The sequence below is a fragment of the Panthera leo genome, chromosome B4, assembly GCF_018350215.1.
Source record: "Panthera leo isolate Ple1 chromosome B4, P.leo_Ple1_pat1.1, whole genome shotgun sequence".
NCBI lineage: Eukaryota > Metazoa > Chordata > Mammalia > Carnivora > Felidae > Panthera > Panthera leo.
Window position 1 is genome coordinate 41244679 of NC_056685.1, and position 22750 is coordinate 41267428.

The window sequence follows — 22750 nt, forward strand, 5'->3', positions numbered from 1 at the left end:
GGCAGGCTGCGTCCAACTGCCATTCTCGCGCGTCCTCCTTTTAGCGCATGCACCTAACGAGTAGTGCTCATTGGACGGCCAGACTAGGGGGTGGGGGACTGGGAACGGTGGGAGCCGCTGTGTGTGGAGGAGCTGCTGCCGGTGTCATGGCGGAGCTGAGTGAGGAGGCGCTGCTGTCAGTATTACCGACGATCCGGGTTCCTAAGGCTGGAGACCGGGTCCACAAAGACGAGTGCGCCTTCTCCTTCGACACACCGGTAAGCCCATTCCCCACGCCCGCAGCGAGCACGACTTCCTTCCATCGCCCTGGTCATTCTGCCGGGGCCTGCAAGGCTTGGGCTACCGCCTCCCTGCGATGCACCATGGGACTTGTAGTCTCCCACGCTCCTCCCTACCGTTGCTTTTAATTAGCTGGCGCTGTCGTGTGACTACCGCTCCCGGAAGCCTCCGCGTCCGCCCCACCCGTTCCCCGTCTCGTGGAGCACTGTGGGGATCGTAGTCGCTCACTCCCCTCATTGCCGTTCCAAGGTAGAGGCGCATCCCTCTCGCTGGACTACATCCCCCAAGTGGACCCCTGCGAAAGCCTGGGAGTTGGCCTTGCCTGCCGCGCGCGGCTCTCCGGGTTTTGTAGTCTCGTGTGGGAGGGATGGGGCGACCCTGCACTGTTCTGGGCCGGGGTTTGGGTTGGAGGGTGGGGATTGCAGTTCCTGGGCGCCTAGTAGTCTGGAAGTGACCATGAAGAAGGGCGGTTCTGAGAAAGGCCGACTTAGACTCCACCCATGGTTAATGTGGACAGGGGGCGGGGAGGTGGGTCATTGGTGGTAGGGAGGAGAGGAAAGAAGGGAGGAAAGCTCTAGTCGTTTCTCCTTTGAGGTGAACTATGGCCGCAGCCCCCCTTTTCCCGCCCATCACAGAGAGCACAGGGAACCCTTTTAAAAGTATTCCCAGGGAGATGGTGTCTTTCGTGGAGGATACTAAGACCCTTTTCCCATCCCGCTCCCACTCTTGACTGGTTAGACAAAGCCTCCACCCACACCATGCTTCACGTTTTGTAGGCTCCACCCGGAACCTCCCTTCCTGCAGTTCTGCCTTCCTGTGTCACCGTCAAGCAGAGACTAGCCTTTGGCCTGGCCAGAGCCTGAGCTGAGAAGGCAACAGCAGCCTGGTTGGGATCCGCCCCCCTTACCACCCCTCCCGTCAAGCGGTCGCTGGGCCCTGCCCAGGGTGTTCAGCCAGACCAGCTCGTGGCAGGGAAAACTGCAAGTCAGAGTGGAAAGGCTTCATTAATGCATCGCCAGTGCTGAGTATAGCAGCATGATCTAAGGCCCAGTTCAGGATCATCACTGTGATTTGTGGTTTGCTTGGTTTGCTAGGCTTTGATCTGGGCCTCAGACAATGTGCTGCTTCTCTGGAGTCTGGCTTTGGCAGAGCCAAAAGAGGACTGACTGCTCAGAGCAGAGCTCCAGGGCTCCCAAGACTTGGGGAAACCCAGCATTTTTATTTCCAGCAGAGGAGTTTGGTTACTGCAGAGCTCCTGCATGCCATCTAGTTCATCAAGTGCATGGCTTGGTCCTGTCTTTCTCAGGAGAGAAAGGTTTCTCTTAATTACCAACAGATGGTAGAAGTCAGTGGCTCCCTCTTCACACTCCTGTCTGCCTCTCCTTAGGAAGTGCTTCGAATAATCCAAATGGTGTTTTTGTAAGCTTATTATACTTTGCTTCTTTTATCCCAAGTCAAGAGATCTCCAATGTGGCCTTGTTGCTTTCCTGACCAACTTCCAGCATGTTTGATTATCTTCAAATTCAATTTATGGTAGAAAGCTTGTTTGACCCCTGTGATGAAAAATGCTCCATTTGCCCATGAACATTGTAATCCACACTGTTCTAGGGAGTGGTACAGAGCTATCTATGGGACCAAGAACTGCCTTAGACGGTGCCCTATTTTTCATATCGCAGCAGAGAATTTTTCAAGGCCACTGAGGCATTTATTCGAGGAAGAAGATGCCTGTCGTTGCTTGGATCTGAAGGAAGACTGTTGTTTTCTCCAGTTACCTCCTCTACCTTATCCATCACTATTCACAAAGACACTGGGAGACTTGCTCAGTGTTCGAGAAGCTCATCCTCCGTCCTTAGCTGTGATTTAGGGTGGACCCTTCTCTCCCTGTTTTCTCCCTGCGTTATATGTGTTTGAGTTGTCTCAGCAGGTATTGCTAGATTATTCTAGAGAGGGATTGGCTTTGAGGTTGGCAGTTGATGGACTTCAGTGCGGGATTTAGTTATTGGTCAGAGGGGAGGCAGCAGGGCAGTGCCTGGAGAATGCTGGTCTTCGTGTCCCTGCTGAACCAGGTCCAGGTATAACAGTGAGCCCCAGACAAGGCACTGTTAGCCTGGCTCCAGGCTTTAGCAGGAGAGGAGGGAGAGGACTCAGCATGGACCAGGATTTGACGACCTAGTAGGATGTTGTAAAGGAGAAGTCTGGTCTTCCTGGCAGGCTCAGGAGCTGGGTGTATTGTTCAGGTGCTAGAATCTTTGCTCCTCCAGTCTGGAAAGTTTTCTGAATCCTGGAGATTAGGCAGGGTTTGTTGTGTGTGGGGAGTAGGTTCAGTGTCTGACATGCAGGTCTTTCCTCTCCCGGGAAAGGACCCTTTTTCCCTCTGAATGTAAGCACTGGCCCTGGAAGTCCATGGTATTTGATTCCCATTGGCCTCGTAAAGGGAGTTCTCTGCAATTGATTGGAAGGCTCCAAAGCCCAAAGAAGGAGCGAGAAGGAAGAGGAATGGTGACTGACAGGTGTTGCTTAGCTCCTGGTGTCCTTGTTGGTTGGTATCAAAGTCATAGGAGAATGGGGAGAATCTTAGCCATGTACCAGGTCCCAAAAGGCTAAATGACTTGCCACAGCCACATGGTGGTAGAGAACAGAGCCTTTCTTGTGGAAACCAGTTTCTGACCCCAGGTCTTGGTTTCCCCACCTAGCCAGGCTTCATCCTCCCTGTGTCTCCTCCCCTACCTGTTGCACTGCAGGAGTCTGAGGGTGGCCTCTACATCTGCATGAACACATTCCTGGGCTTTGGGAAACAGTATGTGGAGAGACATTTCAACAAGACGGGCCAGCGCGTCTACCTGCACCTCCGGAGGACCCGGCGCCCGGTAGGCATGGAGCTGGGGGCAAGGCCCGGGGACTTTCAGGCACATCCCACTGGTCTTCATTTTGAATCTGTGTCTTCTGTTCTGACCTCCCAGAGGTCGCATTTCCCCCTCTTGCCTGTTTCTGTTGGTATCATTAAAACTTAGCACACATGTTTTATTTAGCTTCACTCCCTTCTGAGATTAACCCACCCTGTCCTGTCCATCTTCCCCATTTGTCCCTTCCCTGGCACTCACTGCTGATCCTGCCCTTCCTGCCTCGTTGCAGAAAGAGGAGGACACCACAACAGGCACTGGAGACCCCCCCCGAAAGAAGCCCACCCGGCTGGCTATTGGTGAGCACCATTTCAGCCCTGTTCTTCCCGAGCTGGTCTTTCCTGGCCTCAGAGACACTCGAAAGGCCCCCAAAGAATGGGCCTGACCAGTGGCCCTAGAGCTCTGGAGGGGACAAAACGAGATGCCGTTTGGGAGGAGGGACATTTACCCGTGGTGGCTGTTCTACCCTCCTCCTTCTTCCCTGCCTCACCAGGTGTTGAAGGCGGGTTTGACCTCAGCGAGGAGAAGTATGAATATGATGAGGATGTGAAGATTGTTATTTTGCCGGATTACCTGGAGATTGCCCGAGATGGGTTGGGGGGACTGCCTGACATTGTCAGAGACCGGGTACGAATGCCTTCCTGCCCTGCCGGGGACTCTGGGGCAGGCAGGTCCAGAGCAGTGACGTCTTGGGCAAGCACTGAGAAAGCTGGAGACTGAGGGGCTAGAGGGACTAGAGGGCGGGGGGTTGGGTCCCGTCTCTGACCCTCTGCTTCCCCCAGGTGACCAGTGCGGTGGAGGCCCTACTGTCAGCCGACTCGGCCTCCCGCAAGCAGGAGGTGCAGGCCTGGGATGGGGAAGTACGGCAGGTGTCTAAGCATGCCTTCAACCTCAAGCAGCTGGACAACCCTGCTCGAATCCCTCCCTGGTGAGGCCTGGCCCCTCCACCTTGGGGCACCACCCCCAGAGCAGGGGCAAAGAGGCCACCCTCCTGGGGGATCTGGTGGGAGAGAGCATCGGGAGCAGGCTAAGGAGGGGGGCGCTGAGGGAGATGAACTCAGCCAGGGGCCGTCCAGAGGAGAGGAGCAGAGAGAGCTCTCACACTGGAAAGGCCAATCCCATATATCCCCCTCCCCATAGTTCAGCATATTTTCTTCTTCCTGGTTAGCGGCTGGAAGTGTTCCAAGTGTGACATGAGAGAGAACCTGTGGCTCAACCTGACAGACGGCTCCATTCTCTGTGGCCGCCGCTACTTCGATGGCAGTGGGGGCAACAACCACGCCGTGGAACACTACAGAGAGACCAACTACCCGCTGGCCGTCAAGCTGGGCACCATCACACCTGATGGAGCCGGTACTCCCTCCCCTCCTCCGGCCGCCTCCACGCTAGAGTGGGCTTTAACCGTTACTCGGGGAGCACGGGAATACCTTCTCTTGATAAACAATGAGAATGTTGTAGACGAGACTAGAGCTTCAGCTAAACCCCCCAAATACGAGTCCCCCTCCTTAGAGGTTACCAAGATAATCTGTGTAGTGAGTATCCTTCCCAAACCATCTGACCCCAGCACCTTATCCTGGGGGTGGGCCCCCAAGAAACGCCAGCCCTTGGCCTCTTTTCACCCCGTCTTCCCTGACAGCCAGTCTCAGAAGGGCTTGTGACCTCACCAATAGTCAGGGAGCCAAGAGGGTTACCCTTACAGGCTCATCCTTCTGTCCCACCAGTGCTCCACCCCCCCCCCCCCCAACCCCGGGGCAAGGAGTGGGACTGGTGGTCAGGCCAGAGCCACCGCTTCTGACGATACCCCTGCCTCCTGCCCTAGATGTGTACTCCTATGATGAGGATGACATGGTCCTGGACCCCAACCTGGCTGAGCACCTGTCCCACTTCGGCATCGACATGCTGAAGATGCAGAAGGTGAGACCCCTTGCAGCTTCAGACTCTTCTCGTCCCTGCCCGCCAGGCCCTGCCTCGCCTGAGGCTGAAGCAGCGCATTGGAGCGAGCTGCCACGGTTATCCCGGTCCCCAACACATGTGGGCTTCCTTTGAAAAGGTTTCTAGAATCCATTATTCATTCATCGACCACTACTGAGTACTTGCTCTGTGCTAGTCACTGCGTGAATAAGACAGGTGTGGCCTTTCAGGGACTTACACTCTAGATGAAAAGGCAGATATTAATCACATGCTCAGGCACATGAGTGAATGAACACAAACCGAAGGGCGCTGTGAAAGAGACCGAGAGGGTGCTGCAGTAGCTTATGGCAGGAAGACCTGGAGCGGAGACCTGAAGGGTGAGAAGGGGCAGCTTCGGAATGGAAAAAAACACTTCAAGTGGAGGGACTCGCATTCATTTCTTCCTCTCCCCCAGGCAGAGGCCTGACCACTAAACCGCCTCCGGGACAATCGCTCAAGGCCTTCTGGAACTTGGACTGGAAATAGCTAGTGCGTCTTCCATGTTAGAGACCATAATTGAACACATTCTGAGCTCCAGCAGGGTAGCGTCCTGGACCCTGTGAAGGATCAGTGTAAAAAATTCAGGGCTGAGTGTCTCGCCCTGTCTGAAGCGTCCCTTCCCTTGCAGACGGACAAGACCATGACTGAGTTGGAGATAGATATGAACCAGCGGATTGGCGAATGGGAGCTGATCCAGGAGTCGAGTGTGCCACTGAAGCCCCTGTTTGGGCCTGGCTACACGGGCATCCGGAACCTGGGTAACAGCTGCTACCTCAACTCCGTGGTCCAGGTCCTCTTCAGCATCCCCGACTTCCAGAGGAAGTGAGTGGTGCCCTCTCCCCATGACTGGCCCCTTGGCCCTGTACCCCTGACTCCGCAGCTCTCCTCCTGGACGCCAGCCTCTAGGCACACTCCTCCTTCAGCCACCCTCAGTACCTCTGTGTGCTAGCTCCGTCTTTGTTCCTGTTATACTGTGGCTAGCGCTCTCCCATTAGTTCTAGAACCACCCCACTGTCACCCAGCCACACAAGCCCCACTGGGAGCAGAACACCAAATCCTGGGGCTCTCCCTGGCTTCCTGACTACTCAAGGGTGAGGTGGTGGTCTTTACTTGAGGCCAGTGACATCAGATGAGTACCTGACATGGACATGTAGCACTTGGGGGAGGGGAGGGCTTGGGTCACTAAGGTACCAAAACGGCAGATTCTGAGCATAAGTGAGCCTGCTTTCTAATTGAGAAGGACTTGATGCACATGTGAAAACTTAGCAATGTGGTGACACGTTCTGTTCCAGGCCACTTTCTCCCTTCCCCTGGCTCACTCCTGGGGAGGAGGCCGGGGGGGAAAAATGCATCAGGGTACACTGCATGCTGGCATAGTTGAGAAGGGGAGGAAGGGCAGGTTGCTGGAAAGAAATGGACTCCCGTGTTTTAACCACATGACTCCCTACTCTGAAGGTTGCTTGTTCCCCCGATCTAATAGATAATAGTCCCCTTTTCCTTGGAACCCATGCCAGAGCACCTCCAATTATCCTTCTCTTGGCTCTTAGGTATGTGGACAAGCTGGAGAAGATCTTCCAGAATGCCCCGACGGACCCTACCCAGGACTTCAGCACCCAGGTGTATGTAGCCAGGTCCTGTGTACAGCCTCGCAGCCTGTATGCCTTCGTTCTCCTCCATGACCACCTGGAGTGGGCAGCAGTTCAGGACGTTTGCCTCTGGCCATGCTGTCTGCCCTGAGTTGGGTTCCTGGGGAATCTCAGGTTTTTCACATTTTAGAGAGTTGTCTGAGGTCTATATGCCGGGGTTGAGTTGGGGAGGAAAAGGCACAGATAGATGTCAGACGATCAACAGTTGACTGAAGCTTAAGTGGTTCTCTTGGATGTCAATGCAGGGCCAAACTGGGCCATGGCCTTCTCTCGGGAGAATATTCCAAGCCAGCACCGGAGTCAGGCGATGGGGAGCAGGTGCCAGAACAAAAGGTGAGTCTGGGACTCTATCCCTTTCAGGCTCTGGAATTATGGGGAAACTGAGGTCTGGGAGATGTCTAAAGAAGGCCCCTTGGTGGCCTACTTGAGCCCCAGCTGAATCGCTGCCCTGGCTGTGCCTAGGAAGTTCAAGATGGCATTGCCCCTCGGATGTTCAAGGCCCTCATTGGCAAGGGTCACCCCGAGTTCTCCACCAACCGGCAGCAGGATGCCCAGGAGTTCTTTCTTCACCTCATCAACATGGTGGAGGTAAGGGCCGGGAAGATGGCAAGGCAGGGCACTCCACGCTCCCTCCATCTGCCCGTGGTTCTCTCCCTTCTGCCTCCTGCTCATTCTTTCCTGTCAGCCCCCACCAGCCCCACCCCTGGAACCCGGCGGCGGGCATGCACTGGGCCTTCCCTGTGAGTAGCAGTTGCCCCTGGGGAGGACAGTAATGCCAAGCAGTGATGCTTACACTGGATGGGCTTGTGGCCTAATGAAGGATGCACCCAAGAAACTGATAGGGAGATGCCTATTGCTTATAAAGAAAAATACCAGCGTGTTCCACCGCAGTCTCCCAGTGCCATGAAGACACCAGAGTTGGAGAGGGGGAGCTAATTAGGGAAGGATTCTACTCTTGAGTCCCGAGAGCCTCCTAGTGGTAGACTGCCTTCTGCTCCTCTCTCTCTCTCCCTGAGCCCCTAGTGACCCTTTCAGGCCCTCATCTCGTTCCCTGGCCGCCCAGACCTCCCCACCCTGCCTCTTTCCCATAGAGGAATTGCCGGAGCTCTGAAAATCCTAACGAAGTGTTCCGCTTCTTGGTGGAGGAAAAGATCAAGTGCCTGGCCACAGAGAAGGTGAAGTACACCCAGCGAGTGGACTACATCATGCAGCTGCCTGTGCCCATGGACGCGGCCCTTAACAAAGGCAGGTTGCCCTCAGTGAGGCCTGGGTACAGTGGGGCTCCAGGGTGTAGGAGTGCTTGGGCCCCTTAATGGGAGCGGAGCCCACAGTATGCCCTGCTCCCCCAGCCGGAGGGCCAAAGCTGGGGCATCTCGGGGAGGTAGGATCACCTTTGCTTGTCAGAGCTGTGCTGGGGAAGAGAGGCAAGATCGTATGTGGATGTGTGTCAGGTGGATTTGGGGAGAGTGGAGGAGCCCAAGTAGTCACGGACAGAGAGCCAGTCTGGCAGGGCTAAGGAGGGAAAGAGGCAGTGCCCTCTGAAGGGTTCACCTGTCAATTCTGTCCCCAGAGGAGCTTCTGGAGTATGAGGAAAAGAAGCGGCAAGCCGAAGAGGAGAAGCTGCCACTACCAGAACTGGTTCGGGCCCAGGTGCCCTTCAGCTCCTGCCTGGAGGCCTATGGGGCCCCCGAGCAGGTGGACGACTTTTGGAGCACCGCCCTGCAGGCCAAATCAGTAGCCGTCAAGTAAGTCTAGTTGGTCTGCGCCCAAGGTTTCGGGCCAATGTCAGGGTAGTCCCAAAGACTCTGTCTGCCTCTCTCCCATCCTTCTGTCCCTTTGTGGTTGGATTCTCAGGGCTAGCATCAGTTGGGGCTGGTAATCTGGCCCTGAGGGAATCAAGAGGCCCTGGCAGGAGTAGACTCGGATGATGGACCATATTACCTTGTCCTGCCCCTGCCGGAGGCTCCCTCTTCTCTTGTGGTATGGGGTCACATTTTAGTGCACCTTTTGTCCACTTAGGGTGAAAGCACGTAGTGTCCGTTGTGGACAGAATTTGGCTTTCTAGCAAATGGACTTAGTTTGGGCCTAATTGTGTCATGAGCATAAGCTTGGGATCTGAAGGAGTGCTTTGGTTCCAAGGGATTTCAGCCATTCCCCACTCCACCCCACCCCCCACCCCCTACCCTTTGACAGGCCCCTGGCTTCTGCTGCTCCTTGTCTGCAGATGCTCTGATGCCTGCCAAGGGCAAGATAAGAATGTGGAGTATCTTCTGGGCATCAGGGCTTCTACCGGGGAGAGGCTGAACCTCAGGGTGGGGGTTTCAGGAGAGGAGGACTTTGGGATTCTTTGGGTACTAGGACATTCTCTCTTCCCCAGGACCACACGATTTGCCTCTTTCCCTGACTATTTGGTCATCCAGATCAAGAAGTTCACCTTCGGCTTGGACTGGGTGCCCAAGAAACTGGGTATGGTGGCTGGGACGAATGAGGGAGGTGAAGCAGAAAATGCTAGAAAAAGAAGGGACCTTAACATGTATAAACGAGTGTTTCTCCAACTTTCCTCTGAAGGAGGAAAACATTACCCTAAGTGTTTCAAGATAAGGCACGTTTGAAAAGCGTAGACTAAAACTATGAAAGCACTTGATTGTCATAGCAGTGATTTCCAACTCAAAGCGATTTTCGTAGTTTTACGTTTACACTTGGGAAGATGTTGTCATTTAGATAATCTTGAAACAGTTCTCATGAGTCTTACAGCCCCTCCCGACTTGGAGAGCTGCTAATTGAACTTCATTTCCTTAGATCAGTTGAGCCTGCAGAGGTAGGAAGTCTTCCTGTTGTACATGTGGGAAGCCCCCATCCTTGTCCATAGCTCATGTGTGGTAGATCTAGGACTAGAATCCAGGTCTCCGGATTCCCAGGCCCACCATTGTATTACACCAGGACCCCTAAGACTTGTGCTGCTCTGAGCAGCAACTTATTATTACACAGCAGGGCCAAGGTATGGGGCAGGGCTTTGAGATTCCCAAAGTGCTTTTTCAGGGAGGGCCCCAGAGAGCTGCTGAAGTGACCCTTTTCCTGCCATGCCAATTACAGATGTGTCCATCGAGATGCCCGAGGAACTAGACATCTCCCAGTTGAGGGGTACAGGGCTGCAGCCTGGAGAGGAGGAGCTGCCTGACATTGCCCCACCCCTGGTCACTCCGGATGAGCCCAAAGGTAGCCTTGGTTTCTATGGCAACGAAGACGAAGACTCCTTCTGCTCCCCTCACTTCTCCTCTCCGACATGTTAGTGACTCTTCTTCCTGCCTGTCTCTCTCCTTTGCCGATGGGGGTCTTCTCTGCCTGCCTCCCCTTGACCCTGTCCTTCGTATTTTCTCCTGTCCTCCCTTTCCAATTTCCCCTGCCCTCTTTTGATGGATGTGAGGACTGAGTAGAGCGCTCCCAGCCACATTGTCTGTGTGGACCGCAGCAGCACTGGCTAACTGCCTCTCTACTTCGTTACCTCATTGCTTGGGGGTGGGGCGAGGCATCATACTCCAGAAATAGGGCCCATTCTGTGAGAAACGGCAAGATCTCCATGGGAGATCTTTAGCCTCAGTTCTGTATCTTCAGTACTGCTGGACCCATGTTATGTCATGCTGTCATTTAGGTTCTGGAGTAAGGTGCCACCCCGTGGAAGAAAAATGCATGGAACGGGGACGGGGGGGAGGGGAGGAGTGGTGGTTGGGAGAGGGCCGGGGGACTGCACTTCGGGAGGGAGAAGGAACAGATCGTGGCCCAAGGAGTCGGGTCACCGTCTTGCTTCTGCCCCCAACAGCACCCATGTTGGACGAGTCCGTCATTATCCAGCTGGTGGAGATGGGCTTCCCTATGGACGCCTGCCGCAAAGCTGTCTACTACACAGGCAACAGTGGGGCTGAGGCCGCCATGAACTGGGTCATGTCACACATGGACGATCCAGGTAGGCGGGGGTGGGTAGCAGGGCGGAACAGGGCCACCGTCCTCCCCCACACACTTCAACCCCTTCAACCCCCGCAGATTTCGCAAACCCCCTCATCCTGCCTGGCTCCAGCGGGCCTGGCTCCACCAGTGCGGCAGCTGACCCCCCGCCGGAAGACTGCGTGAGCACCATCGTCTCCATGGGCTTCTCCCGGGACCAGGCCCTGAAAGCTCTTCGGGCCACGGTATGGGCTGTCCCCCGGCTGAGGACTGGGAGGCCTGTGGGAAAGAAGGGGGTGCGGGTGAGGTTCCATCTTTTGTCAACAAGACCGAGGGCAACCGGTGTGGTATGGCCAGGGCTGAGGCACCACCCTTTGGTGGCCGTGGTGAAGGAGCTGAGCCGTTCACTGGTTCTTTTCTTGCCCCGAACTTGTTGGAAAGAGCAATGCTTCCCTCCTCTCCAAGAACAATAGTTTAGAAAGGGCTGTGGACTGGATCTTCAGTCACATTGATGACCTGGATGCGGAAGCCGCCATGGACATCTCGGAGGGCCGCTCGGCTGCTGACTCCATCTCCGAGTCTGTACCAGTGGGACCTAAAGTCCGGGATGGCCCTGGAAGTGAGTGTCCTTGGGAAACAGGCCAGTGGAATCTAGCCAGTCAGCTACCAGATCCTCATTCCAAGGCAACTCTGGTGGGGGCGGGGGGCGGGTGGGGGGGGGCAGAAGCTTCTTTCTGCTGACATGGCTTCTGAAGGGGGGATTCTGGGAGTCGGAGACAGACTTGTGACTCAGTACATGCCCCACCTTCCCTGAAACTTGCGTCCTGAGTTTGAGCTGTTGGATGTACCTTTGGATGTCGCTCGAGGATTCCTCTCAGTGTCTTCTCTGCACCCCCCTTCTCTAGAGTATCAGCTCTTTGCCTTCATCAGCCACATGGGCACCTCTACCATGTGTGGTCACTATGTCTGCCACATCAAGAAGGAAGGCAGGTGAGGGGCTGGCCGTGTACCTTCCAAACTGGGGAGCGGTGGTGAGAATGAGTGGGAGCATCCTTGGAGCCCTTAGAATATTTGCAGGAGAAGGCAAAGGCCTGCTGAGTGGGGGGCACAGATACACCACACATTTTTAGAATGTTTGACAGCAGGGATCGGCAAACTACAGCCCAAGTGCTGCATCTGGCCACCTGCTTTTGTAAATAAAGGGTTTATTTTTATTTTTAAGTTTTATTTTTGAGAGAGAGAGAGAGAGAGTGTGCATGAGCAGGGGGGAGGGGCAGAGAGAGAGGGAGAGAGAGAATCCCAAGCAGGCTCTGTGCTGTCAGTGCAGAGCTGGACACGGGACTCCAACTCATGAACTGTGAGATCATGACCTGAGCCGAAATCAAGAGTCAGACGCTTAACTGACTGAGCCACCCAGGAGCCCCAGAAATAAAGTTTTAATGAACATAACCGCACTTAACTCACATATGTATCATTTGTGGCTGTTTTCATGCTGCAACAGGAGAATTGAGTCATTGTGTCGGAGACCGGATGGCCTCCAAAACCTAAACTATTTACTGTGCAGCCCTTTACAGAAAAAGTTTGTGGACCTGACGGGGGCCTGGCAGGACTGGGTGGGGGTGGCTGTAGAGATACTGGAGGATTTGAAGGCTTGGAGTAGGGAATGAGAACGGGATGCCCCCTTCAGGCAGGTAGCAGCTAGACTGTAGGTTGTGGGGGCCCAGGCTGAGAATGTTGGGAACCTGTGCTCCAGAATCAGCAGGACCAAGACCAGGGGCTATGTCAGAGACTAAGCTGATGCAGAGTGGATGCCCTGTGTGTTCATCCTTCTCCTCCCTCCCCTGCTTCCCCAGATGGGTGATCTACAATGACCAGAAAGTGTGTGCCTCTGAGAAGCCGCCCAAGGACCTGGGCTACATCTACTTCTACCAGAGAGTGGCCAGCTAAGAGCCTGCCCTGACCCCTTACCACTGAGGACAGGGGACAGACCGTCTGGCATGCGGGACAGGGGCTGAGGAATGGACTTCAGCCCCACCCCTGCTCTGCTCCCTTTTTCTTTTTGTCCTCAGCAGCAGGGAAGAAGCTAGAGGCCATAGGAGAATGGCCAGGCAAAGCGGGGGACACTCCAGAGACTTTGGGGATAGGGCAGGAAGGGGATGGGAGGGGCTGGCCACCTGTCAGTGAGGAGACTTTGTTGCTTTCCCCGCCCCTTGAACCCACAGTGCTCTGCTTCTCTGTGTAATCCTGCCGGCCCCTGGTGTGGAGGGGGGCTTGTTTGTGTGTGCGCGTGGGTGTAGCTTTGTGCAGCCTCTTCCACAGGAGGGGGCGTCTGTGCCTCCCCTCCCCCTTTGTGTTTGCTCCCTGTGTGGTCAGGCAAGGAGGGCTGGGAGGGAAATGGGGATCCCCCTCGCCCTCCCGCCGGTCTTTCCCCCACCCTGTCTCTTCCCTGCCCTTCTCTGGAAAATGCCAAAATACACGATGTGAATAAAAGTACAATGGCTAAGTTGTGTCCTGTTTGATACCTTAAGGGAGATTAGCAGGTGAGTGGGTCTGCCAGGTTCCCCCCCGACCCCACGCACACTCTCCTGCCCCTTGCCGCCTCCGTTGGCACTTCTCAACTTTTCACTAGTTCTAGAGCTCTTGGGAAATTGGGTGTGAGACGAGGTGAAGTGAGCACTGGGGCAAAAGAAGACGGCGGAGGGGTGGGGGCTGTCAGAGCAAAGATGGGGGGTGAAGAGCCCCGCTTTCCTTCCGGCGGTCTCCCTGGGAGGGGGCCCAAGTGGGTATTTCCCAAGTGTCCCAGATCCGCTAGGCCCTGCGGTGTGTTGGGTTGGCCAGCTGGATCAGAGAGTGGGACACCCAGAGGAGGAGGGGTGGGGGGGTTCTGAACTGCTTCCCTCTTAGCGGCCCAGTTTTTTAGGCAATGTGGGCGGTCCTTCCCCCTCTGACAGGGGAAGGGAGGGCTTTTTCTCAGAGTTGGAGAGGTGCCCCTCACAGCCTCCTCCCGTCCAGCGAGCAATGTGATCTCAGGCCACCTCTGGCCCTCTGGGAGACTGTAGTCGTGAAGCGGGGGCTCTTCTGAGTGCAGGTTCTCGCCTTCTCCCAAAAGTCACGCAATGGATGCTGAAGCCACTGAGCCCCCGGACGCCCCTGGAACGTTGCTACAATAACGGGGGCAACGTCAGAACATTGCAACACCGGCGGCGGGAGGGAGGTGGTGGGGGCGGCGGCGGGAAGGATTTCCAGACTGGGGGCCGGGCTAACCATGGCCGAGGGCGGGGAGAAGGCGGAGTTCTGCCTCACGGCCCTCTATATAAGAGGGCAGTGGCAGCGGCTGCGCGGTGATACTGACCTTCAGTGTGTCAGTTCCAGCGCCATGGCGCCCTCCAGGAAGTTCTTCGTCGGGGGGAACTGGAAGATGAATGGGCGGAAGAAAAACCTGGGGGAACTCATCACCACTCTGAACGCGGCCAAGGTGCCGGCCGACACCGGTAAGCCCTCGCCGGGTCGGGGTCGGGATCGGGGCCGGGGCCGGGGCCGGGGTGTGGGGAAGGTCGGGCGTGGCAGCGCCCTCTCCCGAGCTCGGTTAGCCGGGTGTCCGCGTGGACCCGGATGCAGGGGTGAGGATAAGGGCTATTGGGGGGTCCGGACTTCGACCCTGCAGCCGCAATACCGGGGGTGCGTCGGAGGAAGAAAGGTGGGGCCACATTTAATGGTGCCCTCCGACCGCGGGGCGGGAAGGGATTTCTTAGGTCACCGGGAGGAAGATGGCCCCGGGGCGCGGGCTTGGGCTGCACCCAACAGGAGCCGGGGATAGGAGCGGAGCCCCTGCGGACGATCGCAGGAGGCTGGTGACAGCCATAGAGTGTGGGGGAGGAGGCTGAGCCTGCGTGCAGGGTTCCAGCTACCTGCCCCCTCGACCGTCTGCTCCGTGCGCCGCCGCACGTAGCCCACGACTCCTCCCTGCTCCTCGCTGGGAGGGCCGAGTCCCCCAGACTAGCGGCTGCGGCCTGCTGAACTACACGCTCTATCCTTTGCCCTCGGCAGCCTGGATGACTGCTGCCTTCCGACGAAGGGGCTGAGCAGGTGCTAAACAAGATGGGCCATTTGGGAATGAGGAGCTATCCTACACTTTTCTCCAGGCCGGAAACGGGAAAGCACAAGGCCTCTCTATGAGCTAGTCATCTCACTGCCACCCACGGGCAGAGTCTTTACCCTCCCACTCACCTAAATCACAGAACCACGGGCCTCATCAAAACGGGCCCTGGTTTATTCCCCAAAGACCCCAGTGCAAACCCAGGAGTTGGCTGCTTCTGCTTTTGCTAAAAATCCTTGCCTGGGGGTGGTAAGGATGGGCTATTTTAGAAGGGAGGCGTGGTTGGCTCCAAGAGAATGCTGAGTCTAGGAGGTGCCCAGGCCCAGAATAGCCTGGGGAAATCAGAACCACAGCTGTTAAAGAGCAGAGGGCAGGGCAAGGGCCATGGCCTCCCAGGGACACCTGGAAGGCTCAAGGAGTTGGGTACAGGCCCAGCTTGGACTGGCAAGTGGACAAATGTTATCCTGCCGGGATGAAAAGGAGTGGAAAGCAGAACTAAGAAATCAGGTGAGGGGACTCCAAAACCCAAGATGGGAGTCTGGAGAATGGCTTCCTTATGACTTCATCCCCTTGTGCTGTCTTCTCTCCAGAAGTGGTTTGTGCACCCCCCACCGCCTACATCGACTTTGCCAGGCAGAAGCTAGATCCCAAGATTGCTGTGGCTGCGCAGAACTGCTACAAAGTGACTAATGGAGCCTTTACTGGGGAGATCAGGTGAGATGCAGGCAGGAGAGGGGTGTGTGGGGGCTCTGCCCTCACTTTCCTCATTGAGGGGAAAGCCAAAGGGTGGGCTCTCTGCTGAAGCATGGCTTTCTGTCTCTTCCTTTAGCCCTGGCATGATCAAAGACTGTGGAGCCACGTGGGTAGTCCTGGGGCACTCGGAGAGAAGGCATGTCTTTGGGGAGTCTGACGAGGTTAGTAATCAGGAGAGGAGGTAGGAGATTCCTTATTCCAAGAGGGGCGTCTTCACCAAATCTGTTACTCAACAGCTGATTGGACAGAAAGTGGCCCACGCCCTGGCAGAGGGACTTGGAGTAATCGCTTGCATCGGGGAGAAGCTAGATGAGAGGGAAGCTGGCATCACTGAGAAGGTCGTTTTCGAGCAAACCAAGGTCATCGCAGGTAACTCAGTAGAAAGGGACCTTTGAGCCTGGACAGGGCTATGGAGGCACAGAAGGTGGGGTGAGATGCCCTGCAGCCTAATTTGATCCCCATCCCATGCTGATACAGGAAAGGAAGGAGGAAGGTTAGAACCCTTGCATCATCCATACCACTTCTGTTCCTGCCTGGATGGTATAGATGCCACTTGGAGTTCCTCCAACAACCACCAGGGGGCATTAGGCCACCATCATTCATCATTCCCTGGGCTGTGGGCTGGATAGCTCCTTCCCGTTCACCCTTCCATCTGTGATCTCTGTCCCACAGATAATGTCAAGGACTGGAGCAAGGTTGTCCTGGCCTATGAGCCTGTATGGGCCATTGGTACTGGCAAGACTGCAACACCCCAACAGGTAACCAAGCCCAGGAATTCTGCCCTTATCTTACCCTGCCTCAGTAGGACTAGACTGCCACAGAGATCACCTGAGCCAACTCCTCATTTTAAAGACAGGAGCCCCCAGCGCATCTGCCTGGCCCAGTCGGTAGTGCGTCTGATTCTCTGATCTCGGGGTCATGAGTTCAAGTCCCACATTGGGTATAGAGATTACTTTAAAAAATAAAACCTCGGGGCGCCTGGGTGGCTCAGTCCGTTGAGCGGCGGACTTCGGCTCAGATCATGATCTCGCGGTCCGTGAGTTCGGGTCCCGCGTCGGGCTCTGTGCTGACAGCTCAGAGCCTGGAGCCTGTTTCAGATTCTGTGTCTCCCTCTCTCTGACCCTCCCCCGTTCATGCTCTGTCTCTCTCTGTCTCAAAAATAAATAAATGTTTAAAAAAATTAAAAAATAAAATAAAAAAATAAAAAATAAAAAAAAATAAAATCTCCCCCAAATAATAATGATAATAATGAAGACCCCCCCCCACCCCCCACCCCCTGCCAAGCCTAGAGAAGGAGAGTGATTTGTCCAAGGACATCTATTCCAGGGCCTGGGTGGAATTGGAGCTGTGGTATTCTGACCCAGATCTCAGGGTTCTTGTCCCAAAACCACATTGCCTCTCTTCAGTGGGGCCCAGGGTCTTTTAGCCTTTGAGTGAAAGGCAGAAAGAGGTTTACATAGTCTGGCGTCTTGTTTTAGGCCCAGGAAGTACATGAAAAGCTCCGGGGATGGCTTAAGTCCAATGTCTCTGACGCGGTGGCTCAGAGCACCCGTATCATCTATGGAGGTAAGTGGGTTTGGCTCCAGCCTGAGATGGGGGTGGACTCAGCCCTCCTATCCCATCCCTGACAATTCCCTCTCTCTTCTCCGTTCCCAGGTTCTGTGACTGGGGCAACCTGCAAGGAACTGGCAAGCCAGCCTGATGTGGATGGCTTCCTCGTGGGCGGGGCTTCCCTCAAGCCTGAGTTTGTGGATATCATCAATGCCAAACAATAAGCCCATCTGTCTCCCCTCCTCTTCCTGCTAAGCCAGGGACTAGGTAGCTCAGAAGCCCAGTGACTGTGCTCCTATCCCCCCACACACATCCCCACCCCGCACATGCTTCTGATGGTGTCACCTGCCCCCCTCGTGGCCAAACTATACCTCTTCCTTACTGTTTACACCTTACCCTGTAATGGTTGGGACCAGGCCAATCCCTTCTCCACTGACTATAGTGGTTGGAACTAAACAGGTCACCAAGGTGGCTCCTCCTTGGCTGAGAGGTGGAAGGGGTGGAATTTGCTCATGGGTCCCCGCTCGGTCCCCAAGTGAGGGCAGGAGAGAGAAGCCATCCTCCTCTCCCATCTCCCACCATGAGGCCAAGGGCTGAGAGAAAGTCCTGTTCTCCCCTCAGAGGCCAGGGGTGCTGTTCTCTCCCATGGTGCCAACGCCTGTGTGTGTTGTATATGTGAGCAGTCCCACGTGTGGGGGAAATAAACACCTGGCACTAAGCCTTGTGGTGTGTCCTTCTTCACTGTCCTTGCCCACATCCCCTCTTTTTCCTTTCTGAGGCAGCCGTAGGACACTTGTGCACAAAACAAAAAAAAAAACACAAACAGGTTTCTACGACAGCACATCTCTTACTGTTTTTACTTGAAAAAATGTCCTGCATACCAGGCCCAGGCCGCCATAGCCTCAAATAACAGCTCCCTCCCTTCTGCCCCTCAGGAAGGCTCTAGGGCCTTAGGGCTCCCCAGAGCTAGGGTTGGGGGAGGGGCCCAGCCTCACCTCCCCCCACCCCACCTCCTGGCTTTAAGTAGCTGGTCTAGGCCAGCGGTGCCTCCTCCCCACTCCCCAGGGGAGGGATGGCTTTAAGGCCCCAGCACAATCTGTGGTATCCCAGGGGTCACTGGTAGAGCAGGTAGCGCTTCATGGCAGGGGGCAAGGGCAGAGCAGATACCTGGCCAAGCCGGGTATCCCCCAGGGCGTGGCGCACACACAGGCGGCTCAGGTGCAGAAGGGAGTGTGGCTCCGCTGGGAGAGAGAAGGAGGGGAAGGTAAGTAGGGGTGCAGCCACTGGCCCGACCTCCTCAAACTACGGGGTCCTGCCCAAGTTCTCTTCTGCTTTCCTGCCCTGAGTCTTCGTTGAGAGGGAGATCTAAGGCCCCCCGGGGCTGGGAGGCTCTGCAAACTTCACACATCCCGGGCAGCTGGGGGTGAAGCTCTAGCTAAGGCCCTCCAAGCAACAGGCCAAGCAAGTTCTGACAGTGGTGGAGCTCGTCTAGGTTTTGATTCTGTAAAGCCTTGGAGCTGGGGCTGATGAGCCCTCCCTCCTCCACTCTACAACAGCTGGCCATGGGTGACGGGAGGAGCAGTACTCTGCAACTTGCAAGAGAACAGTTCAACCAGCCCCAAGCTCTGGCCCCAACCCCTTCTAGAGGAGGCCCCTCCTCTAAAGTCCCCTCCCAGGGCCCTGCCTCTTTGGGTGTTCTCCTTCCAGGTGCCCAGGGCCCCAAAGGCCCCTTACTGGGGTTTGAGCAGTAGCACAGACAGATCAGAACCCAGGGAATCTGGTACACACCCTGGGCGTCTGGCACTGCCAGTTCTCTTCCTACACCTCGCCCAGCACCCATTTAACCCTGTGCACCTCTTGCTCCGGAAGCTGATATCTGCGGTGAATCCCTAATCCCTGGAGCGCCTCCCTCTGTTGTGAGGACTCACCACTTACTAGCAAGTTGCTTTCCCAAGCCTCACTTTCACCTCTATTGCTGCTGGGACAATTAGGTAACATGCGTGAAGACCCTTAGCCATTCCCCACACTGGAGGCAGGTCAGGCTATTCCCTCTGCTCTTGTAAGGTGATGAGCTTCCATCCCAAACCACAGCCACCAGTAACAGAACACTCTCCCCACACCTGCCCCAGGCCTCACCTCTCCTTCCGCCCAGGTAGCTGATGCGGACCTGGCACTGGCCCCAGACAGCGCTTACTGCCGGATAGAGGGTCCTGCCCTTCAGTCCTCGGAAGGCTGGCCCCAGGTAGGTGCCCCCAATAGCGTAGCCCAGAGTTCCCTCCTCCATGTCCAGAACCACCAGCAGCCTCTCCGGCACCTCCAGCTGCTCACCCTGAGGTCTGGCTGGATACTGGGGGGCCCCGAACCCCTTGCTCTGATGGTACAGCTTCCCCCGCCCGATGTCCCAGCCCCACGACTCGCTGTTGCTGCCCAGCAGCGCCGCATAGTGGTCAACCTGCAGCGGGGCGAGGGCCGTGGCCACGCCCACCACGGCGTGGGTACCCCTCTGCTCCCGGGGCCAGCTGATCTCCCAGGCGTGCAGGCCCCTCGAGTAGCCCTTCTTACCCCGGGCCCCATCAGTGCTCTGGGCCACGGGCCGCCGCTCGAAGCATAACCCCCCTTCCTTGACCTCGATGTTCTCCGAGCAGTCCTTGGGGTTCCAGCCGTGGCGCTGTTGGGCTCCCAGATCAGGAGGGGGAGCAGACAGCAGCTCCTCCAAGCCCTCGGGACAGGAGAGGTCAGGGTACAAGGTCTGCGGGGTGGGGGTGCTGCTGCCGCCCCCTGCCAGGGCCGTCTGGCCCATGGAGGTGAGGAGCTTGGAGGACTCCCCGAATCTTGCTGGGGCTCCTCTCTTCTGAAAGTTGATCTCCGGCTCGGGATTGACCTGGAGAGGACTTGGGAGAGAAGAGGGTGTAAAAGGGCGGGATTCTGGCGGGGATCCCTCATCCAGGCGTCTCATCTTTTCATGCATGTTTGCCCACCACCGCTCCACTCCCTCTTCGCCCCCCACCCCCGCCCCAAAGCTCTTAGGCCCATCACCCTGCCCTCGCCCATCTGTCCCGGTCTCCCGAGACTCTCGCGGGTTCACCCCCTTTGGATCTCTCCAGGGGTCGTCCCCTCCGCCCATCCCGTGCCCCGTCACCGCCCCCGCACCTCGCTTGGCTTTCCAGGCCGGGAGTCACAGGCCTTCAGGAGGAACCCCGCCGAAGATAGCCGAACCGCGCAGGGCGCAGACTGCCGGCCGCTTCCGCCTCCAGCACCTCCCTCGGCCTCGCCCCGCCCCCAGGCCCCGCCCCCACGGGGCCCTCCGGGGCGGTTAACCCTCTCGTCGCCGCCCCAGGTCGCGCCCCGCCCCGTGGCCACCCCCCTGCGGGGCTCCTCGCGGGAGGTTTACACTCCAGTAGGGTCGCTGCTGCGGAGGGCACGCCCCGCCCCGAGGACCCGCCCGCCCCTAGGACCCATCCCCGGACGGTTACCCTCTAGCACCCGCCCCGAGGTCCCGCCCCGCGTGGAGACCCTCCTGGGTGGTTAACCCTCCTTGGCAGCCACGGAGTCTGCACCAGGCTGTCGAGGCTCAGAATGAACTCTGACGGGATCACCGCTTTGGGATCCCAGGAAGTGCGTTCGCCATCGTCAAGACCTTTGAGCCGCTTGAGCCGCTCAACTCCTGAGCCCCTAGAGATGAGGGGCATGGGGTCAAGGAGGGGCTTTCGTTGTGCTGGCATCTATGTCTATGTCCTTTTGATTCTGGGTCACTGTTTCTGGACCGGTCGCTTTCTGCCCCACTTGTAAGGGAGTCTGTTTTATGCCTGAGGCTTTGAACTATGTTTTCAGAGGTAGGTGTCCTAGGTCTAGTCTTCATCTTGGATGTCAATCCATTCCTGAGCTGTTGGTCTCAAATGGTGGAATATAGTGCTTAAGATTGGTTGTGAGTGAAGCTATGTCACTCATTAGCTCTAGGACCTTGGGGAGGTTGCCAAACTTCTCTAAACCTGTTTTTTCTTATGTAAAATGGGAATAATGATAGTAGTCACCTCATAGGGTCGTTGTGGAGTTGAAATAGTCCAGGTAAAGCACTTAGCACAGAGCCTGGTGCGTATTCATGCAATCACTAAGCATAACTATTATTGTTAACATTTACTGAGTGTCCACTCTATAGACAGGCAATGTAATATAGTGATGACAGATGCCAAATGTGGAGCCAGGCTAACTGGGAGTGAATACCTGAAACCCAGTATGCACATGACCTTGGGCAAATTACTTAACCTCCCCAGTGCCTGTTTCTTCCTCTGTAAGTTGGAAATACTGTTGGTATCTACTGCAAAGGGCATAGTGAGGATTCAGTGAGGTTATATATATGTAAACTCAGAGCAGCTTCTGGTTCAAATTTAATCATTTGTGCTAAGCACTGAAGATGCAGCAGTGAATCCCAAGGAGGTTACAGGGACATTTATAAAACAGTTTATCATGTAGTAGATGAAATTATGGAGATACAAAGAAAGTATTATGGGACTCAAAAGGATGGAACTCCTAACCAAGGATCAAGCAGTTAGGCAAGTGTCCTGGAGGAAGTTAACACTGGGCTGAATCTTAAAGAATGACTAGGAATTGGCTTGAGAGGTGGTTCTGCAGGATGGGGGCTAGGTTTGGGGTGCTGCATGGAGAAGACATTCTCCAGACAGAGGGGTCAGCATGAAAACAGCCAGAAGCAGTAGATGGGAAGACTTTGGTGTCCCTGCAACTAGAAAGGAAGCAGGAGAGACAAGCCTAGAAAAGTCAGTGCCCGGGGGTGGGGGGGGGGGGCCGCCTGGGTGGCTCAGTCGGTTGAACGTCCGACTTCGGCTCAGGTCACGATCTCGCGGTATGTGAGTTCGAGCCCGCGTCGGGCTCTGTGCTGACTGCTCAGAGCCTAGAGCCTGTTTCCGATTCTGTGTCTCCCTCTCTCTCGGCCCCTCCCTCCTTCATGCTCTGCTCTCTCTGTCTCAAAAATAAATAAATGTTAAAAAAAAAAAAAAGTCAGTGCAGGTTGACAGTGACCTTGTAGATCAAGCTAAAGAAGGCAAACGTTCTCTTGTTGGACAGGCCAGTAATGGGGAGACACATAGGAGGGAAGCAGGAGAGGAACATGGTCAGATATTTGTTTTAGAAAAGCCCTCCTGGGAGTGCCTGGCTCGCTCAGTCAGTAGACCATGAGACACTTAATCTTGGGCTCATGAGGTCAAGCTCCACATGGGGTGTAGAGATTATTAAAAAAAAAAAAAAAATCACTAGAAAAACCACCCTGGCATAGCAAATGTAGAGGAGGCTTCAAGGGAAATACAATGAGAAGCAAACAGACCGGTTACAGCAGCCCAGATGACAAGTGGCAAGAGTCTGAAATAAGGCAGTAGAAATAAGGAAGAAAAGAATTCAACAAACACTGATGAAACTGCAAGATTTGGTGGCTGATAAATGCTGAGGCGAGAGAAAGGGAGGTTTCTAGCCTGGAAGACTGTTGGAAAGTGGTACCGCTAACGCAGAAAGAAAAGCAATTGGAACGGGGCAGGGGGGTGGGGGGAAGATGAATGCACTTTAGGACATGTTTTTGAGGTGCCCGACCTGAGCCACAACCAGATAGAACCATTCAGAACGCATGTGAA

The 22750-nt window shown here is 55.7% G+C and overlaps 3 protein-coding genes across 5 annotated transcripts; 2 read left to right on the top strand and 1 right to left on the bottom strand.

Moving 5' to 3' along the window:
* Nucleotides 1-47: 47 nt before the first annotated feature.
* USP5 (ubiquitin specific peptidase 5) lies at nt 48-13217 on the top strand. Of its 3 annotated transcripts, none has more exons than XM_042945672.1 (20): nt 48-257; nt 3021-3146; nt 3412-3478; nt 3673-3806; nt 3962-4107; nt 4348-4532; nt 4999-5093; nt 5758-5951; nt 6677-6748; nt 7021-7108; nt 7238-7363; nt 7867-8020; nt 8346-8520; nt 9153-9241; nt 9869-10060; nt 10593-10736; nt 10814-10959; nt 11180-11333; nt 11620-11704; nt 12568-13217. In XM_042945672.1, the coding sequence occupies exons 1-20, from the start codon at nt 48-50 to the stop codon at nt 12659-12661; spliced, it is 2676 nt and encodes an 891-aa protein (XP_042801606.1). In that variant the 3' UTR covers nt 12662-13217. The 3 variants fall into 3 exon arrangements, with proteins under 3 accessions (XP_042801606.1, XP_042801607.1, XP_042801608.1); XM_042945673.1 differs by having other exon boundaries at nt 9869-9991; XM_042945674.1 differs by lacking the exon at nt 48-257 and adding an exon at nt 699-782.
* Nucleotides 13218-13964: 747 nt separating this feature from the next.
* TPI1 (triosephosphate isomerase 1) lies at nt 13965-17832 on the top strand. The gene is made up of 7 exons (XM_042945678.1): nt 13965-14205; nt 15401-15524; nt 15640-15724; nt 15800-15932; nt 16236-16321; nt 17042-17129; nt 17220-17832. The coding sequence occupies exons 1-7, from the start codon at nt 13980-13982 to the stop codon at nt 17336-17338; spliced, it is 861 nt and encodes a 286-aa protein (XP_042801612.1). The 5' UTR covers nt 13965-13979; the 3' UTR covers nt 17339-17832.
* Nucleotides 17833-17941: 109 nt separating this feature from the next.
* On the bottom strand, nt 17942-20369 carry SPSB2 (splA/ryanodine receptor domain and SOCS box containing 2). The gene is made up of 3 exons (XM_042945681.1): nt 20265-20369; nt 19251-20005; nt 17942-18355 (listed from the first exon to the last, which is right to left on the bottom strand). The coding sequence occupies exons 2-3, from the start codon at nt 19912-19914 to the stop codon at nt 18228-18230; spliced, it is 792 nt and encodes a 263-aa protein (XP_042801615.1). The 5' UTR covers nt 19915-20005; nt 20265-20369; the 3' UTR covers nt 17942-18227.
* Nucleotides 20370-22750: the final 2381 nt, after the last annotated feature.

What these genes read in the sequence shown, in the direction of transcription:
- TPI1 (XM_042945678.1), top strand. Translation starts at nt 13,980, where the DNA reads ATGGCCGAGGGCGGGGAGAAGGCGGAGTTCTGCCTCACGGCCCTCTAT. An exon ending in TCTTTGGGGAGTCTGACGAG is followed by an intron (nt 15,725 to 15,799) that starts GTTAGTAATCAG and finishes GTTACTCAACAG; the next exon opens with CTGATTGGACAGAAAGTGGC. An exon ending in GCAAACCAAGGTCATCGCAG is followed by an intron (nt 15,933 to 16,235) that starts GTAACTCAGTAG and finishes TCTGTCCCACAG; the next exon opens with ATAATGTCAAGGACTGGAGC.
- USP5 (XM_042945672.1), top strand. Translation starts at nt 48, where the DNA reads ATGCACCTAACGAGTAGTGCTCATTGGACGGCCAGACTAGGGGGTGGG. An exon ending in CATCACACCTGATGGAGCCG is followed by an intron (nt 4,533 to 4,998) that starts GTACTCCCTCCC and finishes CTCCTGCCCTAG; the next exon opens with ATGTGTACTCCTATGATGAG. An exon ending in ACATGCTGAAGATGCAGAAG is followed by an intron (nt 5,094 to 5,757) that starts GTGAGACCCCTT and finishes CTTCCCTTGCAG; the next exon opens with ACGGACAAGACCATGACTGA.
- SPSB2 (XM_042945681.1), bottom strand. Translation starts at nt 19,914, where the DNA reads ATGGGCCAGACGGCCCTGGCAGGGGGCGGCAGCAGCACCCCCACCCCG. An exon ending in CTACCTGGGCGGAAGGAGAG is followed by an intron (nt 18,356 to 19,250) that starts GTGAGGCCTGGG and finishes TCTCTCTCCCAG; the next exon opens with CGGAGCCACACTCCCTTCTG.